The 27,013-nt window shown below is 34.6% G+C and overlaps 1 protein-coding gene across 1 annotated transcript in view; it reads left to right on the forward strand.

Annotated features, from left to right (window-relative positions):
• Positions 1-27,013, forward strand: part of CHIC2 (cysteine rich hydrophobic domain 2) — a 47,788-nt gene that overhangs the window by 15,302 nt on the left and 5,473 nt on the right. The window contains exons 2-4 of the mRNA XM_007168418.2: positions 7,217-7,271; positions 7,413-7,568; positions 26,955-27,011. Coding sequence (XP_007168480.1) covers positions 7,217-7,271; positions 7,413-7,568; positions 26,955-27,011 — 268 coding nt within the window. The remainder of the gene's footprint in view (positions 1-7,216; positions 7,272-7,412; positions 7,569-26,954; positions 27,012-27,013) is intronic.

Raw genomic sequence — 27,013 nt, forward strand, 5'->3', positions numbered from 1 at the left:
GGATTGCAGAGGAGACTGAAGGAGATGCAACCAGGAGCAAATGATTAGTTTGCCTCCATTGAGAAAGATGGTAAAGATACTGAAGACATAGGTAAATCTAAAAATGAAAGGGAGAGAAGGCAAAGCAGTTTATGTTCTTGATCTTGTTTCCTCTGGTTGGAGTTAAGGAACCATGGTTATCTGCAAAAAAGTGGGTTGGGAGGATAAGGCTGAGCACCTAGAGGAGCAATTGTGAAGTATGGAAAAGGGAGTTGATTAGGAATGAATAAAGATTGCTATAGCATTAATCTAACTGAAATTAGAAATAATTTGTGTGATTTTTTTCTATTGTAGCTTCAGGCAGTGGGAATTGAAGTGAAGAAAGTAAACATTTCAATTGAATTGGATTGACAGGAGACACTCTAGAGGTGCAGAAAATAAAGGGTTTTGTTGGAGTATGGTTAAATGATTGTGTAGTTCTGGCAGATAAAGGAGGAAGTGGAGTCATAGGGAGCAGATTTGGAGTAGAAAAGCAAGGAGGAGTGGTAAGGAGTAGGTTACAACCAGAGACAAAAAAACAAATTTGATAAGGGTGGGAGAAATGAAATGATTGATGGTAGTGGTAAGAGGAGAAATTTACAGTTAGAATTTCAAAGGTGATACAGTTCCAAATGATGGCTTGGGTTGCTGAATAAATAGAGGTGAATTTCCTCAGAATAGATGAGGTCAGTTAATCGGTTAGGTTTTGGTGCTGAGTATTGAATTATTTGGGATGAAGACAAGAGTTCTTGTAGAAAGAAAAAACTGTGATGTGAATGTCTGTGTCATTAGAGAGTGTGAAGTTGTGCAAAAAAGAGCGCAGCAGACTTGAGACTGCTATCCTTAAAAAGCCTTGCTTACTGTGTCGGCTTTTGGTTGGTTGTCTGAGAACTTGGACTTTGGAAACGTTCCCAGTATGCCCAGAATTGATAAGAATGGCTCACTGTGCCTAAACTGTTTGTACAAACAGTATGGTGTATACTGAACACCTGCTTTCCTTCTGGGAGTCTGGAATTTTGGTACATGCTAAGTAGAGGGGGCCTACGTGACTAGTCCATGGTAAAAGCTTTGGCACTGACTCTCTAATGAGCTTTCCTGGTAGACAACATTATACACATGTTGTGAAAACTAGTTGCTGGAGGAATTGAGCACATCCTGTGTTCTTCACTGAGAAGAGACTCTTGCACGCTTCTGGTTTCCTCTGGATTTCACCCCATATGCCTTATCCCTTTGCTGATTTTGCTTTGTATCCTTTTGATGTAGTAAATCTAGCTGTGAGTATAGATTTATACTCACAGGACTGTATGCTGACTCCTGTGAGTCCTCCTAGTTTATCATCAAACCTGAGGGTGACCTTGGGGACCCCCAACACAGAGGGAGTGACCTGCAAGGCTGAAAATGATTGTTGGGCTTGGAACAATGTGGAAATCATGTGCATCAGAGGAAGAGAGAGCAGTGGTGTGGAAGTTTGCAATGAGGAGGTAGTGGAATGTAGACATTTCTTCTTGCTTGGAAATTATTTAGCAAACATTTCATGGATATTTATCAGGCATTGGACCAGACATTTAGGATATAAAGATTATTAAGATACTGTACCTACCTGTAACCAACTCATTGACTATCAGTGTAGGGAGTTAGGCTTATGACATAATTATAATGAGATACGATAAGGACTATGCAAGAGAGAATATAGTCAAGTATTATGAGGACATGGAAGATGGAGTCTGGAAGATGAACTCCAGGGAATGAGCTATAGTTGAGAATTTCTAAGGAAAGTGTCATTTCAACAGGATTTTTGGTTAAAGTGAAGAAAAAAAAATTTTTTTTAAAGAGAAGATGTAAATAGGTATCCAGGTAGCAGATCAATAGATCAGGGGTTCCAAAGTTAAAGATTAAAAGAGGTTTGGAAGGGGAAGGATCTATCAGGAAAGGGAGGTTCTGAATTAGATGAAGATGAGAGTGCAGGGTAACAGATTAGTTTACTTTTTGAATTTTGGCTACAGATTTAGGAACGAGGTGACAGTGAAATGGAAGTAAGTGGGATATGAGTAAAACAAGCCTATTTCAAGATTCCATTTAGATTTAGGTGTAAAGTTGCAGTCCCTTTGCAGAGCTTTACCAGGTATAAGAGCTTTGAAAATTACCTCAATTTATATAAAAGTAAAAATTGGGGGAATTCCCTGGCGGTCCAGTGGTTAGCACTCTGTGCTTTCACTGCTGAGGGCCCAGGTTCAGTCCCCGGTTGGCAAACTAAGATCCCGCAAAAAAAAAAAAAAAAAAAAAAAAAAGTACAAATTGGCCTCGTACATGCTTGCTTCCTTTTTTTTTTTTTCTCTGCACTGTGCGGCATGCAGGATCCTAGTTCCTAGTTCCCTGACTAGGGATTGAACCCGTGCTCCCTGTATTGGGAGCGCGGAGTCTTAACCACTGCACCACTAGGGAAGTCCCATGCTTTCTTTCTTAAAAAAAGTTTTTTTTTTTTTAAGAAAAGTTTTTTAAAGCTATATAAGCCTGTTGTAGGACTTTGTGATCATGAAATGTTACATAGAAGGTGCTCAATAGTTTGATTTGAATGAATTTCTGTCTTTCTCCAAGTACTAGTAGACTAGTAAACTTGTAATAGGTAAGAGTAAAATAGGTTGTTTAATGTGTTTTATCTTCTTGTCATATATGTCATTCTTTGAAAATAGTTTAAATCGTTTATCAATTCTAAAGCCATGAGTATTTTAAGAGTGATTAAGGACAAGGTCTTTCAGGTCATAGGAATAGATGTAGATGTAGCACATGTCTACGTTTTCTTTCAAGCATCTAATGGACTGACAGTTAATAGGTATTGAATGGTAAATAAGACAGTTGTTGGTAGCACTTTGCTAACCCTCACTTTCTTCTTCATTTCTTCTCTCCCTCTTTCCTTCTACTTCCCCTTTCCAACTTTTCCCTGTATTTTTCCTTCTCCTGCTTTTATTGCTTATGCATACCAAGGACGCCTGTTAAAATCCACAGCCATTGCCTATCTCCATTAGTAACATTCAAAGCTAGGAAAAAAAGTCATCTATTTTTTTAAAAATTTATTTTATTGAAGTATAGTTGATTTACAATGTTTTGTTAACTTCTGCTATACAGCAAAGAGATTCAGTTATACATATATATACATTCTTTTTCATATTTTTTTCCATTATGGTTTATCACAGGATATTGAATATAATTCCCTGTGCTATACAGTAGGACCTTGTTGTTTATCCATTCTATATATTAAAATAATATGCTTTGAAGTTAGTTTTAAGGTATAGGTGGTAGCTCAAATTAACCATTTTTTTTCTTTTGTTTATATAGTGCTGGTTAGTTATCGTTCAGCCTCTTATTTTTTTTTTTTTTAAGTAAAGCAAGACTATCACTTCAAGTAAAACAACTGATAGCATTTGTTGTCAATAATTCCAGCTTTCAGATGAAAATTGGAATTTGGGAAAACTTACATCTGCCTCTGTGAGCTTGACAGCTTCTCAATACTTATGATGAGATCAGTGGTCATATTAATGAATGTGATGATTCTGATATCACGATGAAGTGTGTCAACATTTGGAAATCTGCATAACTCAATCTACCAATATTTTCCAAGGGACAAATATATGAAGTTATAAAATCAGGTATGGGTAAGGAAAAAAAAATCCATTTAAAATGCAAGACATACTGTGGATTTTAATTGAACTGAGTATTAAAAGTTCATTGATAAAGCTTGTTTCCTCCTTACAAGAAATCCTTAATAAGGTAGCACTTATCAAGTTTTGTTATAGTATCAAAGAATATACACAATTTTCCAACTACATATCTGGTGAAACTCAATTTTCTTTATAAACATTAACCAAAAGAGCATATCACTACAGATTGAATGCAGAAAGAGATGTGAGAATTCAGCTGTCTTCCATTGTCTGACATTAAAGACATATGTGAAAATCTCACTAAAATTTTTTGTTTTGAAAAATATTTCTCATAAAAACATTATTTTTGTTAGCATAAAAATGAGCATTTTGGGCTCATTAATGAATAAAAATTTTAAATGTTTTAGATGTCTCAGTTCTAATGTATAATCAGAAATAGTGATAAATCTAAATCACATAAGCTTAAGCTCACTGAGGTCCTCAAGGATTTAAGAGACCAAAGAAGTCCTGACACCAAATGTTTGAACACCCCTTGTTCACCCAAATGTTTGAATATAGTAGAGTACTATATTCCAAATGGAAATGAGGAAAGGGTGCCTGGGTATCATGGCTCAATCTGCCTGTAATCATGAAGTACTTGATTTGAATATTAAATGTCTTTAAACATTTTTAAAGCGAAAGCAGATTGCAGTTGGGGTTCACTCCTGTGGGCTGGGGCGACTCCAAGGCCTTCAACAGCAGCATCTTCTTGCCCCTCTTTACAGGTATTCTTGTTCAGCAGGTGGGAAACAAAAGTGAGGGGAAATGGGGCTTCCCTGGTGGCCCAGTCGTTAAGAATCCACCTGCCAATGCAGGGGACACAGGTTCAAGCCCTGGTCCGGGAAGATCCCACATGCCGTGGAGCAGCTGAGCCCGTGCACCACAACTACTGAGGCTGTGCTCTAGAGCCCGCGAGCCACAACTACTGAAGCCCGCACACCTAGAGCCCGTGCTCCGCAACAAGAGAAGCCACCGCAATGAGAAGCCCTCGCAATGCAACAAAGAGTAGCCCCTGCTCGCTGCAACTAAAGAAAGCCCCCGCACAGCAACGGAGACCCAACGCAGCCATAAATAAAGGAAGGAAGGAAGGAAGAAAGAAAGGGAAGAAGGGAAGGCTGGTGGCAAAGCTAAGCACTCCCATCTATTGTGAACCATGTCATTCTTTTGGGGGTGAGATGAAGAAAGAGAAAGGATTACTGTCTGTTGTTAAGACACAACAAAATTATGACTGCAGAGGAGAGTGCCTAAAGAATGTCCTTGGAACTGCTAGTTCTTACTCAGAAGAATAACTACTAGCCTGACTTAAAAGGAGCCCTGACTTGCAGGAACAGCAGGGCAATTAGTTGGTAGCGCTCCCTGGGCAAAGCATCAACACTCAGCCTTATTATAAGGAAGTGTCCAGGCTTGGAAAAGAAAGGAAATTAAGGTTTATACTCATACTGGATTGCTCCCTCTAAATTAGCATATTACTGGCAAACTATAGGTATTTGATAAAATAATCTGTTCCAAATATTTAATGACTGAAGATGGAAGGGGAAGATACTTATCTTTAGGAGACTTGGAGGTATCTGGTTGTTGCTTTTCTAAAAAAATTTGAGGACCAGTTGGAAGGAGATGGTTAATTGCAATAATAAACATGGTTGAAATGAAACCTATTGCTTGAAGGAGAAGATCTTCAGACCAAGGTAGATAACACAAGAGATGGAAATGTATAATCTAGAAGGTCCAGTATTCTATAAACATTTGTTGAATGGTATCTCCTCTAAGGGAAATAGATGAAAAGGGAGTCCATTATCTAGAGACCTCATAGAACTGTCAGCAAGCACTGCATACCTCTTCCTCATGCTAGGGCCTTTACAGTTGTAGGTGAGTTATCTGTAGGGGCATTTTCAAGTAGAACCACATTGCTCTGAGGCCCCTACAGAAAAAACAGGTTTCGCTCAGAGTCTTATAAAGAGAATATCACCAATGCCAGAATTATATTAAACAGTAATGGTTTGCCAATTTACGTTTAGTGTCAAAACTTTTTTCATAAGTAGTATCCATTGTTTATGAAGACATATTGATGTTATTTCAATGCTGCTATTAAGTAATTTTTGAAAGTACTTTAAGATGATGACAAAATGGTCTCAGATGCCACCATCTACATGTTGTAAGGAAGTCTAGATCATGATGCAAACGACAACCTGACCCACAGAAGTGTTGTGATTGACTTGCACAATATTATAAAGGTGGGAAATTTTGCAGAGAAATCTGGTTTTCCAGCTCCTCTTAGAAGAAGAAAAATACAACCTGTCAAAGGTGGGCCTGCATTCTAGTGTGACAGTAATCAGCTGGATCTGACTCATTACATTCACACACACACAAATTGTATACCTCCACTTGGCTGGTCTCCACCACTCCTTATTGACTTCACACAGCCTACCTTATTTGATTTCTCTTTCTAGCTCCACTGTTGGTTGAGTTAGAACCCCTTGACCTGGCCAGCTGTTTCATACAGAATATCTTAGGGGATCCCTCTTACCAGTGCCAGCTACCAAAGATGCAGTATTGTGTATTCAAGCGTTGCTAAGAGAGTGAATTTTAAGCGTTTTCTTCACAGGAAAAAAAAATGTAACCGTGAGGTGATGGATGTGAACTAAACTTACTGTGGTAATCATTTCACAGTGCATGCATGTATCAGATCATTAGGTTGTACACCTTAAATTAATGCAATGTTAAATGTCAAGTATATCTCAATAAAACCGGAAAAAAAATTTGGCTCCAGGGTCCAGTAAAAGTCATCATATGTAAGCATCTCAATTTTATTTCCAGGGTGCAGTCTGCTATTACCAATGTTGTCTATGAATGTTTTATTCTTTCCCACTAACTTATGCAAAGAAATAGTCAAGTGCCCAGTCAATCCTCATGATCTTTCAAGACACTTAAAAGCTTAAAGATGTTAAAATGCACTACCTTGGTTTCATTTCTTTGGGGGTGTGTGTAGCAAATGTCTTGGTATTTGAAAGTTGAAGTAGCCGTTTTGTTCCAGGTGTTTTTAACATTCTGTAGCTGTAATAGCAGTGTAGATATGCTGATCTCAGAAAATGTAATTTGCATTCTTAGACATGTTATCACTTTTTTGAGAGTTAACAAAATGCTCTTGACCTAAAGAGTAATTAATAGCAGAGATTTTAGCTTTCTGTTACTTAATTGGAAGAATCTTAGTAATTTTGACAAAATTGGACAGTTGTGTTGTTTTCCACATTACTATTTGGCTCACAAAGATAGCTCCAAAGAAGTCATGTCTTTCTATATTCTCAGCCTCTTGTATAAAAGTTTTGATTCAGCTGCTAAAATTGCTTGTTACATTTCGTAAATTGCTGATGACAGTGTGTCTCAAACTTCCATTGTTATTCTGTGTATAAAGTTGCACTCTATTTACTTGACCTTTGATTAAGTTAAAGGTGTATTTGTTGCAACAATGACATGTAATAACATATTTTTCTTTTTTTAAAAAATAGATTTGGACTGAGCAACAAATTTGAATCAGAATTCCCTTCTTCATTAACTGGAAAAGTGAGTGTCAATTATTTAGGTATTATTTATATGCCTCAAAACTAAAGTCTTTTCCTAACAAATTAGAAAAATTTATGCTAATGAGACATGTTTATTGACATTAATATTGCAGTGTTGTTATTTCTTAAAACTTTTCTTTAGGTAGCTCCTGAAGAATTTAAAGCCAGCATCAACAGAGTTAACAGTTGTCTTAAGAAGAACCTTCCTGTTAATGTACGTTGGCTACTTTGTGGCTGCCTTTGTTGCTGCTGCACACTAGGTTGCAGTATGTGGCCAGTTATTTGCCTCAGTAAAAGAGTAAGTTGAATTTTATATTTTAATTTAAATATAGAAGTTGACAAGCCAAATCTTGCATTTACCTAGTTTTTATTTTTTGTATTGAATGCGTCACACTATTCTGAATACTATACAAAAATAATTTGATCCAATAGAGGAGTGATTAAGTTATGTCCACATGCTGTTATATTAAATAGCAATCTAAAAATTAGACTCATAATTTTTATGACATAGGACATTACGTTAGAGTAGAATATAGCGTTCTCTATGTATACATTGATGGTGGTAATTGAAAATTTGGGTTCAGGTCTGCCACTTATCTCTGACCTTCTAGGCATGTTTCCTAACCTATTTATTTATTTGTTTGTTTGTTTATTTATTGCTGCATTGGGTCTTTGTTGCTGTGCGCAGGCTTTCTCTACTTGTGGTGAGCGGGGGCTACTCTTTGTTGCGAAGCTCGGGCTTCTCATTGTGGTGGCTTTCTCTTGTTGCAGAGCACGGGGTCTAGGCACGCGGGCTTCAGTAGTTGTGGCTCGTGGACTGTAGAGCGCAGGCTCAGTAGTTGTGGCGCACTGGCTTAGTTGCTCTGTGGCATGCGGGATCTTCCCGGACCAGGGCTCGAACCCATGTTCCCTGCATTGGCAGGCAGATTCTTAACCACTGCGCCACCAGGAAAGTCCCTTCCTAACCTCTTTAAACTGTAGTTGACATATTTGTAAAATGACAATATTTACCTCCCTACTTGAATAGGACTGTTGTAAGGATAAAATAAAATAGTGTTTGTAAAGCTTTTAGTTGAAGAGCTCAGAGTAAGAGTCTAATATATATTGATTAATAGCATTATTACTGATATGTAAGATAGTACCCATAGAAGAAATAAAATGGTAATAGTGCTTATTTTTATTTGGTGAAATTATGGGGAATTCTGTTTTCTTTTTTTATTTAAAGAAATTTTTTTTGTTATTTTACAAGTTTCCTGTGATGAGTACATAGTAATCCTGTAATCTGAAAAAATGATCTAAAGTGTAATAATTTTGACTGCTTATAATAAAAAATTTCCAAGATGTTGGTAGAGTTGAGGCAAATTAGTATAGATTGAATGTGTTATATTTTTGTTAAAAAGCTTTAAAAAATTGTGGTAATTAAATGTATAAAAATGAAATACCATTACATTGAAATTGAATGTATAGTTTTGTGTGGCTACATTTCATTTGTCATCAAATGATAGGAAATACGGAAAAGCAAATTTTATTTGTCCTTTTTTGTTTTACATAATAAGGTGTATATTTCTACTGGAAACATATTTAACTAGTGCATTTTATTAATAGGAAGTAGATATTGCCTTCGTAATAAAATTACTATTGTAATATTTACTGTAATATTTGTAATATTTACTTTTTTATATTCCAAGAATATTTCTTTTTTTTCCCCCCATAGTTCTCACCAGATCATCTTCCTACGATAGATTAAAAGGAAAAAAAATATGGTTGTCCCTGCATCCACAGTTGAATTTGTAGCTCTTATAGTTTAGAGCCTCTCACTCCCTCTTACTGTTTGGGCATTTCCATTGTTTAAGTGGCTGCTATATCTTACTTGGTTGGCCGTTTGCTGTTATTTAACCCAAGGAATCAGAGAGTTTTATTACTGTAGAAACCTTTGTGACCTAGTTATTTTTATTTTTTTGAGGTTTTGAGATTCTGTTTTTTACTTTTTAAATGAGTAAACAAGATATTGCAATGTGCACACAGTGTAGGATTTAGAAAACAAGAGTAAACTTCCTACCCTTCTCCATGAATTCTTAGTAAGAAGATCATATTTCAGATGCTTTCATTAAATTCCTTCTTATTTGAGACATAAGCTAGATTGACTTTTTTAGGTTATTTCAGTCTGTAGTTTCAGAAAGTACATTTCATTCAACTGTGTATTATTACGTATAAGGTCTTTCTTGTATTTATATGATATAATTTTATATGGACTCTTTTGTCCAGTGGGCATAATAAATTTGACTACTGCTTAAAAAACTGTGCATTTCCCTGTCGAGGGTTTAAACTATTTTATAATTGGAGAGAGGGACCCTTCATGCATGTATGAAGAGTATTAGAGGCCCTGAAAAAAGGGGTGCTTTGTAAGATGGGGGCAGGATGATTTGGAGCAGGGATTTTTAACCTTTTATTTATCATAGACCCCTTTGATAGTCTGGGGAAGCCTATGAACCCTTTCTTAGAATAATGTTTTATTTGTATTTGGAAAGGTTTAATGTATCTTAAATGTATAAAATCAAATACATTGGATTATTCAGGAAACCAATTACATAGTTATCAAAATACTAAAACCCCTCAAATGTGTGATTTATAAATATTTATTAATGCATGCAAAATAAGATAGCAGGGGACTCATGGTAGTATGATGTGATAGGAAAAATCTGTGATTTCTATGAGTGATAAATATATAGGTCCTATTTAAACTACCACAGTTAGTTGCATGCATTCATAGCCTAAGGAAATGTAACATTTCATATGTAATATTTGTAACAGTTCATATGTAACATATGTAACATATGTAACATTTCAGTTAGAGGTTAGTGAAATTAAAGATGAATATTTGTTCTGTCCACTTTCACAGACTGCTGGAATTCTATCTAGGTATTCCATGTTAAGAACCCTTGATTTAGAGGTACTAGTATAATTAAAAGCTAAAATCCAGCCTGATTGCCAGCCTCTGAACCCCTCTGAACCTCTGCTTTGTCCTCGTTTGTGATGTGGAATCGTCTTATACGGTTAGAATTGTCTCACTCTAAGGCAAATCAGGACCAAAGGCATACTCCATATGCAGCTTAGCGTTTTCACCTTCCTAACATTACTTAACAGTTTGAATAACTAGATTTCTGCCTTGCCTTTGAAACCCAACCCCAAATGAGTGATCCTTTTTATGACCTGGCCATGTTCCAGAGACCTGGTTTTTAATCTGTCCTATTATTATTATTATTTTTAGATCTTCCAAATTGCCTTTTCCTTTTAATTAATTATTTTTAAATTTATTTATTTTTTGGCTGCGTTGGGTCTTCATTGCCGCGCTCAGGCTTTCTCTAGTTGCTTTCTCTAGTTGCGGGGAGCGGGGACTACTCTTCGTTGTGGTGCACGGGCTTCTCATTGCAGTGGCTTCTCTTGTTGCAGGACATGGGCTCTAGGTGTGCGGGCTCAGTAGTTGTGTCTCGCGGGCTCTAGAGCGTAGGCTCAGTAGTTGTGGCACACGGGCTTAGTTGCTCCGCGGCATGTGGGATCTTCCTGGAGCAGGGCTTGAACCCGTGTCCCCTGCCCTGCACTGGCAGGCGGATTCTCAACCACTGTGCCACCAGGGAAGTCTGCCTTTTCCTTTTAAAAAAATTACCTTAGCCTATTTTTGAAAATTATTTAATATACAATAAAATTTTCTCTTTTTGATGTACAGTTCTATGATTTTTGACAAATGCATAGAGTTGTGTAACTACTGCCACAATCAAGATACATTACAGTTCTTTCACTTCAAAAGACTTCCTTTTTCTGTCCCACTGCAGTCACACCCTCTTCAGTTCTTAAACCCTGGCAACACTGATCTGTTCTCTATCACTATGGTTCTGCCTTTTCTAGAATGTTGTATGAATGGAAGTATACAGTGTATATAGCCACTTGAATCTGGCTTCTTTCATTCAGGTAGTGCATTTTAGAGTCATCTATTTTGTTTCATGTATCAATAGTTTATTCTTTTTTATTGCTGAGTAGCATTCTGTTGTATGGATGTATCACAATTTGTTATCCATTCACCAATTGAAGGACATCCCTTGTCAGATATATAACTTGCAAATATATTTTTGCAGTCTGTAATTGTCTTTTCATTCTCTTATTGTCTTTGACAGAGCAAAAGCTTTTTATTTTGCTTAAGTCCAATTTGTTAATTTTTTAAAAATTGATTGTGCATTTGGTGTCATATCTAAGAATTCTTTGCCTAAATTAGGGTCACAACATTTTTCTCCTATGATCTCTTCTGCATTTTACTTTTAGATATATCACCCATTTTGAGTCAGTATTTGTATAGGTGTGAGATATAGATCAAAGTTCATTTTTTGCATATGACTTCAAGTTTTCCAGGATGATTTGTTGAAAAGACTATCCTTTTTCCATTAAATTGCCACTGTATTGGTACATTGTCAAAAGTCAATCAACCATATTTATGTGGATCTATTTCTGGACTCTGTTCTGTTGACTTCTGTGTGTCCATCTTGATTTCAATACCATGTGGTCTTATTTATAATACTTTATAGCTCTATAGTATATAGTGTATATATATGCTATAGTGCTGTAGTACCTACTATAAAACTATAAAGTACTATAAACAAGATACATCTCTATATATGTATATATAGTATCTAGTGTGTGTGTATATATATATACATATATATACATATATATGTGTGTGTGTGTGTGTGTGTGTGTGTGTGTGTATATATATATATATATATATATATATATATAGTTTAGTACCTTATAGCTTCATAGTAAGTGTGGAAATCAGGTAGGGCAAGTCTTCCAAACTTCATTCTTCTTTTTCAGGATTGTTTTGGCTATTCTGATTTCTTTCATTTTTCATATATATTTTAGAGTCAGATTGTCATGTCTAAAAAAATATGCTGGGATTTTGATGGATTGAAATTATAGATCAATATGGAGAAAATTGACATCTTAACAACAAGTCTTCTAAACCATTAATGTGGCATACCTCTCTATTTATTTAGGTCTTCTTTGATTTCTTTTTCATCAGTATTTTGTAATTTTTTGCATAGCATACAGATCATGCACATATTTTGTTAGCTTTATACGTATTTATTTCTTTGGTTTTGGTGCTATTAATGGTATTTAAAAAATTTTTGATTTCCAGTTGTTCATTGCTAGTACATAAAAAATACAATAGATTTTTGTATATTGACATTGTGTCCTGTGATCTTATTATATTCCGGGAATGTTTTTGTACATTCTGTGGGATTTTCTACATAGATAACCATGTTGTTTTATTTCTTGATTTCTAATCTGTATACCTTTTATTTCTTTTTCTCTTTTTTCACTGAGTAGGATTTCCAGTAAAATGTTGAATAGGAGTGATGAGAGTAGACTCCTTTAGGCCTGATTTTCTCTATTTTTCTGTTTTCAATTTCACTGATTTTTTGCTCTTATTTTTATTATTTCTTCTCCTTGCTTTGGATTTAATTTGTTTATTTATTTCTAACTGCACTGACTAGAATCTCCAGAAGAACACTGATTGGAAGCAGTGAGAACATATGTCCTTGTCTTGCTCCTGATATTAGGGGGAATGCATTCTCACTTTCATCATTCCATATCATATTAATTACAGGGTTTTGTAGATGTCCTTTATCATCTGAGTAAGTTTTATTCTACTAGTTTGTGGAGAGTTTTTATCAGGAATAGATGTTGGATTTTGTCAGATACCTTTTCTGCTTCTTTAGAGTGGTTATATGGTTTTTCGTTTTTAGTTTAGAAATATGTGGAATTGATTGGATTTTTGGATGTTAAACCAACCTTGCATTCCTGGAATGAACCTCACTTGGTCATGTCTGTTTATCTTTTAATATTTTTGTTGGATTTGATAGACTATAAGTTTGTTTTGAAGTCTTATATCTGTGTTCATGAGGGATATTTTTCTGTAGTCTTTTCTCGTAGTGTCTGATTTTGGCATTGGGGTAGTGATAGCCTCGCAAAATGAGTTGGAAAGTGTTCCCTCCTCTTCAGTTTTCTGGATGAGTTTGTGCAGAATATGCATTATTTCTTCCTTAAATTTTAGGAGCATTCGTCAAGGTTCCTCTGTGTTGTAATGTGTATCAATTCTCCATTCTTTTTTATGGTTGAATAATATCCCATTATGCATATATATCACAATTTGTGCTTAACTTCTCGAGGAACCAGAGCAGTGTTTAGTCTAGGGCTGAGCACTAGTGAGGCAAGACCTTCCTGGTTACTTTACTCAGTAGCTTGTTAATTGTGATGTTCTCTAGTCTGGCTCATGGAAAGAGGCTTTGTGCTGGATCTTTGTCAGTTTTGGATACTCTTCCTCTAATCCTTTCTAGTAGTTCTTTGCTCTACCTTTGGTAGTTTCCTTACCTACATGTGCTGCTCAACACTCACCTTAATACTCAGTAGGGAATATCCGTAGATCTTTGGAGTTCTTTGCAGCACTTTCCTCTCTGGTACTCTGTTCTGTGGCTTCTAGCTGCCTTGGTTTCCTCAGATTCTCAGCTCAGTCTCCTTAACTCGGAGTTGCCAGGCTTTGTCTGGGCTCTCCCTCCATTCACTGTGGCCTGGAAGCTCTCTGACATCAGTAATCATGGGAAATCATAGGGCCTTTCTCATTTGTCTCTGGTCTCCCAGGAATTCTGGTCTTTCGTTGTCGTCCATTGTCTTGAAAACAGTTTCATATGCTTTGAGGGGTATTTTGGTTTTTTGTTTGTTTGTTTGTTTGTTTTGGTGGTTTCAGGCCAGAGGGTAAATCTGGTGCCTATTGCTGCATTGTCGCTGAAAATGAAAGTCTGAATGTCCTCTTTTTATAGAAGTGTTTTGACAAATAACTACTGTGCTGCGGATTGAAAGATTTATATTAACGCTATACTCAAAGAGCATGTAGTCTATTTTGGAGAATTGGCTAGATGAGTGCGGAGGTAGTTTAAGTTTGTAAGTACTTGTCATTTTTTCATGAAGTAGCTCTAATAACAAAAGACAATAAATATATGTCCTTAGGGTCTAGAAATATGAAGTAGCCACCTGCAATCACAAAATATGTTTGAAGTCTTGTGTTACATCTCAGACACTCATCTGAATTTTACATTCTATTACATAACATATATTTGTTTTAATAGAAAATGTTTAAAATGACTTATTGAATAAAGTTGCTACTCTTAGAATATAAGCATATGTGTCTTATGAAATTGCTGGTTTTAGCTACCACTTCTTTATGTTGCTAGTATGCCATTCTCTGGAAGTTACTTATTCATTAATTCAATTAATATTTCTAAAGCTGCACTGTGGGCTTGGTACTGTTTAAGATGCTGTTTAGGTACCGTTTAGAGGTTATATGTTTCTTCTTGTAGACTTAAAAAATAGACAAAAAGCAATGAGGTAATTACAAACAGTGATAAGTGCTTGGAAGACAATAAAACAGAAAACCTCAGCCTTTTGGTGTTCTTTGTAAGAGCTTGAGGAGCTTACAAGCAAATAAAATGCTTCAGCTTCATTAAATAGATTTTATGACCTTTACTTTGCAAAAGCTAATTTTTGTTGATACTTGTGATTATACTTTGCTTTTTGATTGTGCCTTAATTGTAATATTATAGTTTTGAAAATTGATGTCTAAGTAAGTGAACTCTTTATGACTTGTTTTGCTTTCAGCCTGGCTCATTTATTGAGGAAACAAGTTTCATAATTTTACTGTACATTGTGTTACAGTATTTTTTGTTTTAGTTTGTTTTCCATCCTAAAGTAACTATTAGTTTCAGTCTTCTAAGATTTTGCATATATATATAAAATATCCCACATTTAGTGGTTTTATAGACTTTGTTTATATATGCTCTCAGCCATTACCCTTTCTGACTGAAGAACTCTTTAAGTTTTAGAATGTTTATACACCAATTTCTTAATCTTATGAGTTGTCTTACCTCCTTTTTTTAGTGCTTTAATCTCTCTCTTACATATGATGACCAAAATTGTGTGACTTTCTGAAAGTGCTCTCTATATGGATTTGTTGTAAATAGTGTATCTGTCCATTCCCTTTATACTTTTATTTGTATGTCGTCCTATATCAGGGAATCATTTCTTTAGGAATAGGGAAATAGGCTGCAACATGTGGTAGCTGGGACCTGCACTTTGGTGCTAGAGGAACTGGTTTGGAAAGTGGTACTTACTCAGAATGACTAATCAGTTCACTCTCTCTAAACCTCAGTTTTTACCTCTGTAAGATGGCGTTAATCTCTTCTTTGTAGTGTTGTTTTAAAAATTAGAGCAAGTGCATGTAGAGTACTTAGTATAGTATTTTGGCTATAGTGTGTGCTTAGTTAATGGCAGTTGCTATTAATATCATTTTATTATTATTCTTCCCAGTGTCTGTCTTGCTAACTACTATATCCCCAGTGCCTCTCACAGTGCCTCTCATCTACTTTATGTTCAATAAGTATTTGCTGAATGAATATACCTTTTGGCTTTTGAAATTCTTGAGTAGTAAGAACGTAACATTTCAGAAGATATAGTCCTCACTATTCAAAATAAGATTCCTAAGTAAATAAAAGCATCTTGTCTTTTAGAGTAAATAACATTTTTTTTTTTTTTTCCAGGAGCAGTGTGATAAAGTATAAACAATAGTAAATCAGTGTTTGAAGCTGAGTGACTTTGAGAGAGTCGCTTAAAACCTCTCTGAGCCTGGACTTTCACCACCCACCCCCCACCTTCTTTTTCTTTTAATCTCAGAAGAAGAGAGGCTGACTGATCTCTCTAGGTACTTTCCAGCCCTAAAAATCTATAATCCTTTGAAATTGAGCTGTGTAGGTCTACAAAACATCGCTATTTCTAAGCTCTAAGTAAAGAAGTTCTCAATATTGATTTTTATTTCAAATCTAAAGAATTAACATTTTAGTAAAATATTTTCTTTCTTTCTTTTTTTTTAGTTTTTCTTTTACTTTTTTGGCTTCTCTGAGTTTTTTTGGATAATTGCTATTTAGTTTTGAAACTTTGATTAAAAAAAAAAAACAAACGGCCTGTATAGGCCTGTATCTAATCTAACAGTATTTCTTTTACTTTAAGTTGTAGTATGCTTAGATTTACTTCTAGATATCTTTTCTCTCAACCTCAAGTTTAGTTATCCAATAATTGTGAGTTACTTTGGTTGGGGTATAGAAGGGGTGGAAAATCCAAATGGAAGAGGTAGAAGCAAAAGGAATATATATAGAGGGTTTTGAGTGAGAATGCAGCCTTGTAAGACTTAAAAAAATTCAAGGGAAAGTGAACCTAGGACAATTATAACCAAAGAGCTGCAAATATTTGTATATGAGAGGAATTTGAAGTATACTTACTCAGTTATACTAACAGTATTAAAAGTTACCCAAAACTTTTAGAACTCTAATTTACTCTGTGTTTGAGATTTGAGCATTTGTATTCAGTAACTATGAATCATAAGATGAGAATGTCTGTGAACATTTGGATGAAGAATTAGATAAAGAAAAATGCTTCTAACATGTTTCAGGTAATGAAAGCAAAACAAACTTGAAAACATCGTAATGAAATTTTAGTGAAGGGCGATCTTGAAAAGTTTCTGGTAAGCAAGAGATGATGAATTAAATGTATTCTTATGACAGTCATTATTATTAATTGAAAGTATAGGAAAACCAGTGCTAACTTTTTTTTAACGAATGCTATCCAATTGCTTTATTTCTATAAATATAACATATTTATAAGGGCTTTCATATGTTCAAGATAAGTGTACGTCTGTGAAACCAACATTATAGCGATGCCATAAACCCAACCATCACCTCTAATAATTCACTCCTTTCCTTCCTCTTTTTTTGTGTGTGTAGGTGTGACGAGAACATTTAACATAAGATCTACCCCATGCATTCTTCCCCCACCCCCAGCTTTACTGAGATGTAATTGACACATAATATTGCGTAAGTTTAAAGTGTACAACATGATGATCTGATACACATATATATTGCAAAACCCTCATGTTCTCTTCTAATCTTGAGTGTTCACTTTATGCCAGGGTCATTGAGTTAATCAATTTACTTGTACTGTGTCATTCAATCTTCCCCAAATTCCAAGAGTAGGCATTCATATTATTCTTATTTTAAGGATGAGAAAACTGAGGCTCAGAAGTTAAGTAATCTATTTGAGATCCCACAGTCTACAAAGCTAGGCCATAATTTGAACCCAGGCTTAAAGCCTCAGATATGCTTTTTTTTCACTCTTTGATAAGGATACAAAATCAAGCTATTTTTTATTACTTATCATAATTTAATTTTATACATGGAAGCAGGGGGAGTTTAGAGGTTTGGAAGAAACTTAAAAGATCATTATTTCACAAGATAGGAGATTCAGGCCCATTGAGTGTTGTAAGTTTATCCAGTTGATTTATAAGTGGTAACAGTGTTCAAGCATTTTATATTAGCTTTTGCAGTACTTTAGTTTTTCAGCAGACTTAGCTTTCCAATTATTTTTTCCCTAATATTTAAACAAATTTGTATTTCTTGAAAATACAAACTAACAGTAAAGGAAGGAGGCCATAAAGGAGGTAAAGATGCAGAAAAACAGTATACTTTAATCAGATTTTATACAAAGTTCCAGTTGGATAACTAAGAGTTGATATATTCCTTTTGCTTCTATTTTACTGTTATAAAAACAAAAATCAACATCCCTGTCTTTGAAAAATTATCAGGTTCTCACTCCCTAATAAATAAGTACACATTATTTCTGGTAAAGTTTTTTTTTTTTTTATAATATTACACCCTTCCTTAAAACTTGTGTACTTACTCTTAGAGAGACTGAGAATGTCATGTAAGGAGTTAATGCAAAGTAGGAGGGACAGGGACTCGCACTGAAGGTAGAGTCTGGTATTCTAACACCCATCTAACCTTAGGTGTTCAGTTTGCAGTTTCTTGCCTCTTCTTCAGTATCTCCCACATTATAAGGATAAAGAAATAGGTTTAACCTCTTTCAAACCTTACTTCAATTGCTGTGGAAAAAGGATCTCATGTAAAAAATTTCTTAGGACCAGAAGAATATATTTATTGCTGTTTCATTTTAAAGAATACTTTAGGCTTGAAACTTAGGAAACTGATTCTTACATAAACTAAATAAATTACTGCCGTTAGTGTGAATGGCACTGACGATTTGTTTTTAGCTGGAGTAAAAACATGTTACTAAATTAAATTCTCATTATGAAAGAGGATATGCAAGAAAGAAGTGTAAACTTTGAGTCTTAAATGTGCAGAGATGGCACTGGGACTTTAAAGATGTGTTAGACTCCTTTAAAATGTGTTTTGCCTAGAGCTGGCTGACATTCAGTTCCCTCTGAACATTCAGAACATAGTATTGGTGTGGTGGTTTATGGAAAGATTTGCTCATCTTCTTCAGTGTCCAGTCTGCTGTTACCCCGTGCCATGAGTTCTTAATTTCAGATAGTGTATTTTTCAGTTCTAGAAGGTCCATTTGATGTTTTTATAGAGGCTAGTCCTCTTTTGAAATTCTTCATCTTTTCACCCATTTTGTCCATCTTTTCCCTCTATTTAATTGAACGTACTAATCATAGTTAATTTAAATTCCTGTCGACTAATACCAATACTTGGATTATCTGTGGATCTGTTTCTGTGGGTTTTTTCTTTTGATTATTGGTCATTTTTTCCTGGCTCTTACAGTTTTTAATTTTATGCTAGATGTTATAAACAGAATGAAGTAGAAACTCCAGAAAAAATCTTCCAAAATCAAGGGTCCTATCTGTCCTGTGTTAGGCAGATAGCTTGAGGAGAAGGATCACTTTGATCTAATCAGAGATTGAGGTGGGTTGGGCTGGGTTGCAAGTTTAGTAGATTCAGTCCATCTCTGGTTTTCTGTTTCTTGGGTATGGCCCTTCCAGACTTTTGATTGAGGCCTGGCAGGTCTTTGTCTCCTCTCCTCAGAAGGTTGTATCCTTTGGATATTTTGAGTTTAGCTTTCCATCTTATGCAGGTTCAGGTGTTTTGAGGGGGAGACCAATCATGAGTTTGCTGCAGATCCTCCTCCGTCTAGCAGAATTTTGTCTCCTAAATACTAGGAGACTATGAGTAATTTTTCTCTGCCTTTTTGTCTTGGTCCCCCATCCTTCCATGCTGCCCCAGAATTCAGCAGTGTCTCTAGGGAAAACTGGCTTTGCATTTTAGGGTACATCTAATTTTCAGTCCATTGGGCCAGGCTGTACAACCTACAAAAGCCCTGTTGATTTCCCTTTTCCCTAGTAGAGTCCCACTGGTGCCAAGCCTAATCCTCAGCTGACCTCTCTAATCAACAAAGAAAGAAAATGGCCAGTACATAATCATCAAATGATTTAGAAAGGGCTCTTTCCTTCTCTGGATTTTATTTCATCTAGTCCTTGTTGCTTCCAGAATTTTCTGATGTTTTAAAAATAATGGGTTTTTTTCCTTCTTCAATTTATCCATTTCTGTTTGTGATGGGAGTGTTGGCTTGAGTTTGACATCCTACACAGAAATATGTCTCTAGTTACCTTGACTTTACATAAAGATTATGCTTTTCTTTGCATGTTGGGAAGGAAAGAATGGTGTGATTATCACTATCTTGTTTTTTAACATTTTGTTTGAAATTTCTTCATATTTGGAATTGAAGAAATCGTATTTTAAGGACATTGTATTCATTTTGTTTGTGCCTTGAATGGGAGGATTTATAAATTGATGTCTCTTAATTCAGATGCAAGTAAAAATAGTTAATGCTTGCTGAGCCCAAGTAAAAAGAATGTTGGGTTTAAAGTTTAGAGATCTGAGTTTGAATCCTGTCATTACCCTTACTGGTTGTGTGACCTTGGGCAAACTATTTAACTTCTGTAAGCCTGTGTACTTAATCTATAAAATAATAATATACCTCAATTCATGTTTTGTTGCACAAAGCAAGATATAAACAAAAACAAAAAACATTTTGGATAAATCTTATTGAGACTTAAGAATAAAGTAGAATGAGTACTTCCTAGACCTTAGAGCTGGAGAAAATTTAGTTTTAGCTTAAGTTGGCTGTTCAAGGCTGATAACCTAGTTAGTGGCTTAAGATACCTTGTGTGTCATAGACATGTTATTCAACAAGTTACAAATTCTTTACAAATTCACAGTTCATTGACTAATGGAGAGAGCATGATGTTTAAAGCCATACAATCCCGGTTTCAAATTGCAGCTCCACCATTTCCTAGTGTAGCTTTAAGTTTCTTAACCCCACTAAGACACAGTTTTCATATGTAAAATAAAAGTTATACAAGCTGCCTTCTAGGTTTATCGTGAAGATTAAATAAGGCAACAAAGGGAAGACACATAGCATGGGGTCACATCCAAAGTGAGGATCAACAAATACTATTCCTTACTCCTTTTTGTTTCTGTTTCTCCAGTTGTCCATTATAATTAATCAGCAGTAATTTTTTTTTACCCCACCTGTTGGTTCCAGCCAGTGAGTGATTCTTCCTTGTGTAGTTATATAGATTTTTAAAATCCCTGATAGTAATGCGTTTGACTATATTAGCTTAGTGAAATTCATTTGTCTTATGAATAATTTTTCTAATTTTCTGCTGTCAATTGAAACTCAGTTTTAGTTTTTTGAGATGTTATCAGTATTTTCTGAAAAGTTATCAGAGGTTTGTGGATAACCCCTTAAAATTGTGTGCAACATTTTACATATTGGTGCATAAATGCCTTTTTCATCATTCACAAAGTAGTCAGAGTAACCTTAAAAAGTTAAGAACCACAAGCCTAGTCATACGCTCTTTTTTTTTTTTTAAATATAAATTTATTCATTTATTTATTTTTGGCTGTGTTGGGTCTTCTTGCTGCGCGCGGGCTTTCTCTAGTTGGAGCGAGCGGGGGCTACTCTTTGTTGGGGTGTGAGGGCTTCTCACTGTGGTGGCTTCTCTTGTGCCGGAACACAGGCTCTAGGCTCTCGGGCTTCAGTAGTTGTGGCTCACGGGCTCTAGAGCGCAGGCTCGGTAGTTGTGGCGCACGGGCTTAGTTGCTCCGAGGCATGTGGGATCTTCCCGGACTAGGGCTTGAGCCCGTGTCCCCTGCATTGGCAGGTGGATTCTTAACCACTGCGCCACCAGGGAAGCCCTAGTCATATACTCTTGATTAAATTGTATTTAAGCATACCTTGTTTAAGATTAGTACCTGTAAGTCACTGCTCAGTACTAAGTTAAAAGGGCATTTTTGATACACAAAATATTTGCAATTGTTTAGTTTATCTTCATCTAAAAATAGTACTTTTAACAAACAGTATGAAAAGGATTGTTCTGAATATACTTTAGTGGATAGTTAGTTTATCTAGGTTACTTAAAAGTTAATATTCACATAAAAATTTTAAAAGCGGCCTTTAAGTACAGGAAGGGAATTTGTTTAAAAATCCTTTTGAGGAATCTAATCATATTCTAGTTTGTCTTTTGGTGAATATAGATTTTTCATGTATCATAATACTGAGATATGCCATTTAATTTTCTGCACATAACTGCAGTATAAGATTTATATTAATCCAGGACAGAGGTGAATCAGGTAATTTTCTCTTAAGTTAAAATAATTATTTAAAATTTTGTATGGTTTCTTTCTAATGACTTATAACTAAGAACATTTTTGTTTCACTTATTTTAATGATTTGAATTTGCACAGATGTCAAAAGATAAGTATAGTTCTTATTTGAAAATACTTAAAAGTTTAAAAAATTATGAATACATTCAAAGCATTATTCTAGCTAAAGCTTAATTAATGCATTATAAACTTAGGAGTTTAAAACTAAAACTTGTTTTAAATAAGACATTGAACATTTGAAATTGCACTTTCACCTTCTGTGATGTTATGAATAAATCCTATTCAAATAAGTTAATTTTAAATAGTTGAACTTTTACAAATAGTTGTTAGTGAGCTACCCTATTTATACATTTTGTTAACATATCTTAGCATCTTCTGTTCTAAAGACTGATAAGAATGCCATTTCTTTGAGAAAAATTGAGAGAAATTTTGTTACAGCTTCCACATTAAACATTTTTCCTTTGGTTTTAAGTACTTTAAAATCTATGAGATTTCTATTGATTTTATTAGCAAGTTCTAGAAAACTACTTCTTTGAAAAACCATTTTTTCAAACAACTGATTGTGAGTAAATGAATCGTTGGTAGTGAGTATAGTGTTAAGTAATAGTGGTAACAAAGTAGGGAAGTAATACATTGAAGATTTTCTAAATGATTTCTTGCTGTCCTGAAAGACTTATTTATATCTAGTGGCACATAATTTGTTTATAGGGAATAATAACATATTCCTTAGAAAGTATGATATTAGAAAAAAATTACAAAAATGTTTCTTCTAATAATAAGTGAAATTTGAATTTTCAGGAAATCCTAATTTTCAATTGCAGTAACTTAACTATATCTAGGTGTTTCATATGTATTTTTCTATTGTAAGCTTACTCTAGATGCTTCTTTGGAAATTGATAGGGCTATATCATACCTAATATTAATTGTTGATTAATCATTATTTAATTAGCCTTTTATGTGAATTATCCAGGCTATTTTACCTCTTTTGCAGTTTGCATGTTTTGACTTATTTCCACAATTCTACCAAAAATTTAAAGGAACCAAAGGAGTAGAAGCCAAAATTTCTATCCTTCTGTTATTACTACTTACTACTCAAGTTGAGTCTATTTAATAAATAAATCTATTTATAATTGAAATGATGTTTTTAAACCTCTATTATTTTTTACTTTAACATTGCTGAACAGCTATATTAGAACTAGTTCACCAGTGAGAAAAATATAATTATAATTAGCAAGGTGCTGAAATGAGGAAATGTGTAAAAGAAAAAGTTAAAGCGAGAGCTCTGTGATGAGGGAGATGGGTAGGAGTCCAGATGCTTGGAGCAGTCCTTTTCCCAACCAGGTTAGTTGACATGATGTTATTCTCATAAAAAACTTGTTTTGATTACATGGTATGAGTTGGTGATCTTGGTCCTTTTAATTAAGGATAAGAATCCATGATAAAATTAGATTTCGTATTGATCATCTTATGCAGAAGGACTGAGGATTCATTGGTTAAGAACCACTAACCTGTCCTCTCGCCCCCAGGGTGTGAGCTCTGAAAAGGATTAAGGCCCACTGTAGGGAAGCTTGCACTGAAGCCTGCACTGCCCTTTCCCCTGTTCTTTCAGTTAAATAGAAGATTTTTAGTTCCCATGACTGTCAATCTGGTGCTTTTCACAAGCACCAAATTCTTTTAAGAAAATTAAGATGACTTATTTTTAGATCCACTGGCCTAGAATACGGAAAGATGATTTTTTTTTTTTTTGGTACTTCATGTTGGCAGACCCTATACTATTGTTTTTTTTTCTGATGCATATTAGTTTGTGTTAATTTACGTTGAATTTGGTGATCGATACAAACTTTTAAAAATCAAGGACAGATTTTTATATGGTTAAGTTTGTTTGTCCAGTAGTAATTACAGAGTTTGGCAATGTTAAATCTTATATTTCATTAGAAATAGCTATCTGACAACCCTGTGGACATAAACTCTTAACTTTTATTTCTAGATTACTGCAATAATAAGGTACTTTCTTTTCATGTTTAAAGGCTTTAAATAGCTTTTATAAATGCTGAAGTGTCATATATTTTTTCAATATCTGCCAAATTGGTATTGTATTTAATTGTGAAAATATATTTTGATTTTGTTAACTAAAATAATTGCAAAGTATTAAACATTCTCAGTAGTTAAAGCTTTTTTTTTTCCCCCATTTAATTTGAGCTTTTGTTGTTACTAACAAATAATTTGTGGCAGTTTCTTTTCTTTCTTTCTTTCTTTTCTTTCTTTTTTTTTTTTTAATGACTGTTACAATCTATATACTTGTCACCTTAGTGTGCTAGAAATGTTCCACTCAGATGAAGGGTTCCTTTCTGGTTTTGTATGTTCTCACCTGCTCCTCACTGTAAATCATTGAGATGTCAAGTGCAATGATTAATTAAGCTGCACGTGCATGTGCTTTTTTTTTTTCACCTGTCAAGCAGGAAAGAAGTCTTATAGCAAGATTAGATGGTGCTAATTCACAGCTATTACTCCAGACTGTCAAGTGTGTAAAAATATTTTATATTTAGATGCTTACTTAGAATATGACATACCACCATTTGTTTGGTTTAGAATTCTTAAATATTGTAAGATATAATTATTATATCAAACCTTGTCATTAAACTTCCAATTAGAGGCAAAGGATAAATTCAGAATTCCTACATAAATATTTTGGAATTTAAGGCTCATACTTTATAATTATCTTTTATTCAAATGCTGGTAGTTGATTTATTTAAAGTAAATATTTAAGTTTCTAAATTTGTGTGTGTGTATGTATCATATACACCATGAGATCCATTCATAATGAGATTTGTTCTTGTTATAATATAGTATGGGTTTAAAGTTGTGATGAAACGATGATTGTGGTAACTACACTTTTTTCTGTGAGTAATGAATATTTGCAGAATGTAATGTTAAACTTTTAATTTTTATACATTAATATGAAACAAGAGACTTGGAAAGCTTGTTCTCCCTACCCTACTTCTTTCACACCGCCTGCCCCCTTTTTAAACCATCAGTAAAAAGTAAAACCTCAAATTGTATAGTAATCTTAATCTATTATTAAAAGGTCCCTAGAAAGGAAGATTACAAGGTAGATTCAGGTTTTGAATCGGTTTTGCCATTGGTTTAGCAGCGGGTGGGCAGGCAGATGCCTGCTCAGAGTAGAACCTATTGCCATTTTTCACCATTGATAGAGTAGCCTTTCAGAGTCAATGAGCTCTGTCAATGTGAGCTTGTCAAGGCTACAACTTCATAGACCTGAGAGGCGGTTTGAGAGGTCAGCCCTTTTCAGGTTCGCTGTGATGCAAATGAACTTTAATGCTTAAACAACTATTGGAATTTTTATGTCTGCTCCTTGTTCTTTTTTCTTCACAAAGTCATTGACGAGACATTCAGTGCTTTTTAAATTGGAAGTTGCATTGTGCTAAAGACCTAGTACAGATTTACGGAGGGCTGAAAGCAGTTAGATCATGTTCTTTTCATGGTGCGATTAGAATCAAATCGATTTCCCTACAGCCTTCAGCATTCAGATGGCAATTTTAACAAAGCTTGGGGGCTAGACAAGGGACAAAACGACTGAACTGAATGTTAATTACACTCTGCAGCCTTATTTTCTTTTGATTTGGGGCTGACTGGCAACTAAATTAACAAAAAGTGTGACCATAACTGCTGCCCTATTTTCATTTAAAAGGAGAGCTGCCTCTAAAAGGCTATCTTTACAAAGAAACAAGTGAGGTTTGCTGATCATTGTTAACAAGGGCACTTTTTTCCTTTAAAATTCTTGCCAAAAAACTGTTCAAAAAAAGTAATGTAATAAATTAGTCATTGGCATATTATTATCCAGGGAGTTAGTTGATTTTCTGATTTTTATGACATAAGCTTAGAAAATGTAAGGCAGTAAGTAGTAGTTATGAATTATAATTGGCACCTCTGACTGTGGTGTGTCTTTAGCATGTTTAACATGCTAAGAGGTAATATGGTAACTAGATTATAGTAGGTACTTTAAATAAATATTAAACATTTTATTATGTAACATTCAGGTATTCAAAACCAGCTTGATCCTAACAGTTTTTCACCTAGCTCATCCTTGTTTGACATGAAGATTTTCATATTTGATGATTAGTACTTATTTAGTTGTGCCACATTAATGGAGCTGTATGCTTTTTTCCTTTCCTTGCAAGGAAGCTGCAGCTGCAGCAAGTTGCAGTTGCTTCTTGTGGCAACACTGTCCTGTTTGCACCTGCAGCGTGTCAGTCTCATCCTAACACCTGGCACCATGAATTATCCTCCCCTTTATTCCTCCCAAGCAAGAAACATTTCATGCTGCATAGTATATATTGCAAAAATCAAGTGATCTTAAATATAAATTTCTTAGTTGATTCCTTTAACAGTAGTATTGAATAAAGAGTTTGATTTTCAAATAAAACCAATTTTGTTTGAAAACCAACAAAAATGATTGGTTTAAATGCAGTTTTGCCTCTGTTTGAAAATCTTTATCTGTGGAATAATAAACTAGCTTTTAAATTTGGACATTATTTTTAAGTATGAGGTAAAAATTAGTTTAATTTGTTAGCAGATTGATTTTTTTATTAACTTTTAATTATTTCCTTTTTAAATTTACTATAAAGGCCCTTTTCATTTTGATAACTAATGTGTAAATAACCTTTGTTTTAAAATATATATATTAAGGTATTCTTGTTTTACTACTTAAGTATTACAACGATATTTTTGAAAGAAATGGGGATTTAAATTTGTATCATTTGGTAGATAACATTAGCTGTTTAGACTTTGATAGTTTTAATCAGAGGCAAGGTAAGTTCGAAACAGTTAAAAAATACAATGCCAAAAAACAAAACCATATCTTTATCAAAATAGAGTACTATTTCTGTTCAGGCTACAATTTAGTGCTTGAATATTGATAGTGTTATAGGCCACCCTATACTCAGTCACTGTCTTATACCTCTTTCCTTTTCACACAAAAAGCAGCTGCAAAACAAAGTTTTTCTAAAACCAGTCAAGAGTAAACTTTTTTCTCATTTGTCTTCCAGACACGAAGATCGATTGAGAAGTTATTAGAATGGGAAAACAATAGGTTATACCACAAGGT

Source organism: Balaenoptera acutorostrata, chromosome 5, assembly GCF_949987535.1.
Source record: "Balaenoptera acutorostrata chromosome 5, mBalAcu1.1, whole genome shotgun sequence".
Taxonomy (NCBI): Eukaryota; Metazoa; Chordata; class Mammalia; order Artiodactyla; family Balaenopteridae; genus Balaenoptera; species Balaenoptera acutorostrata.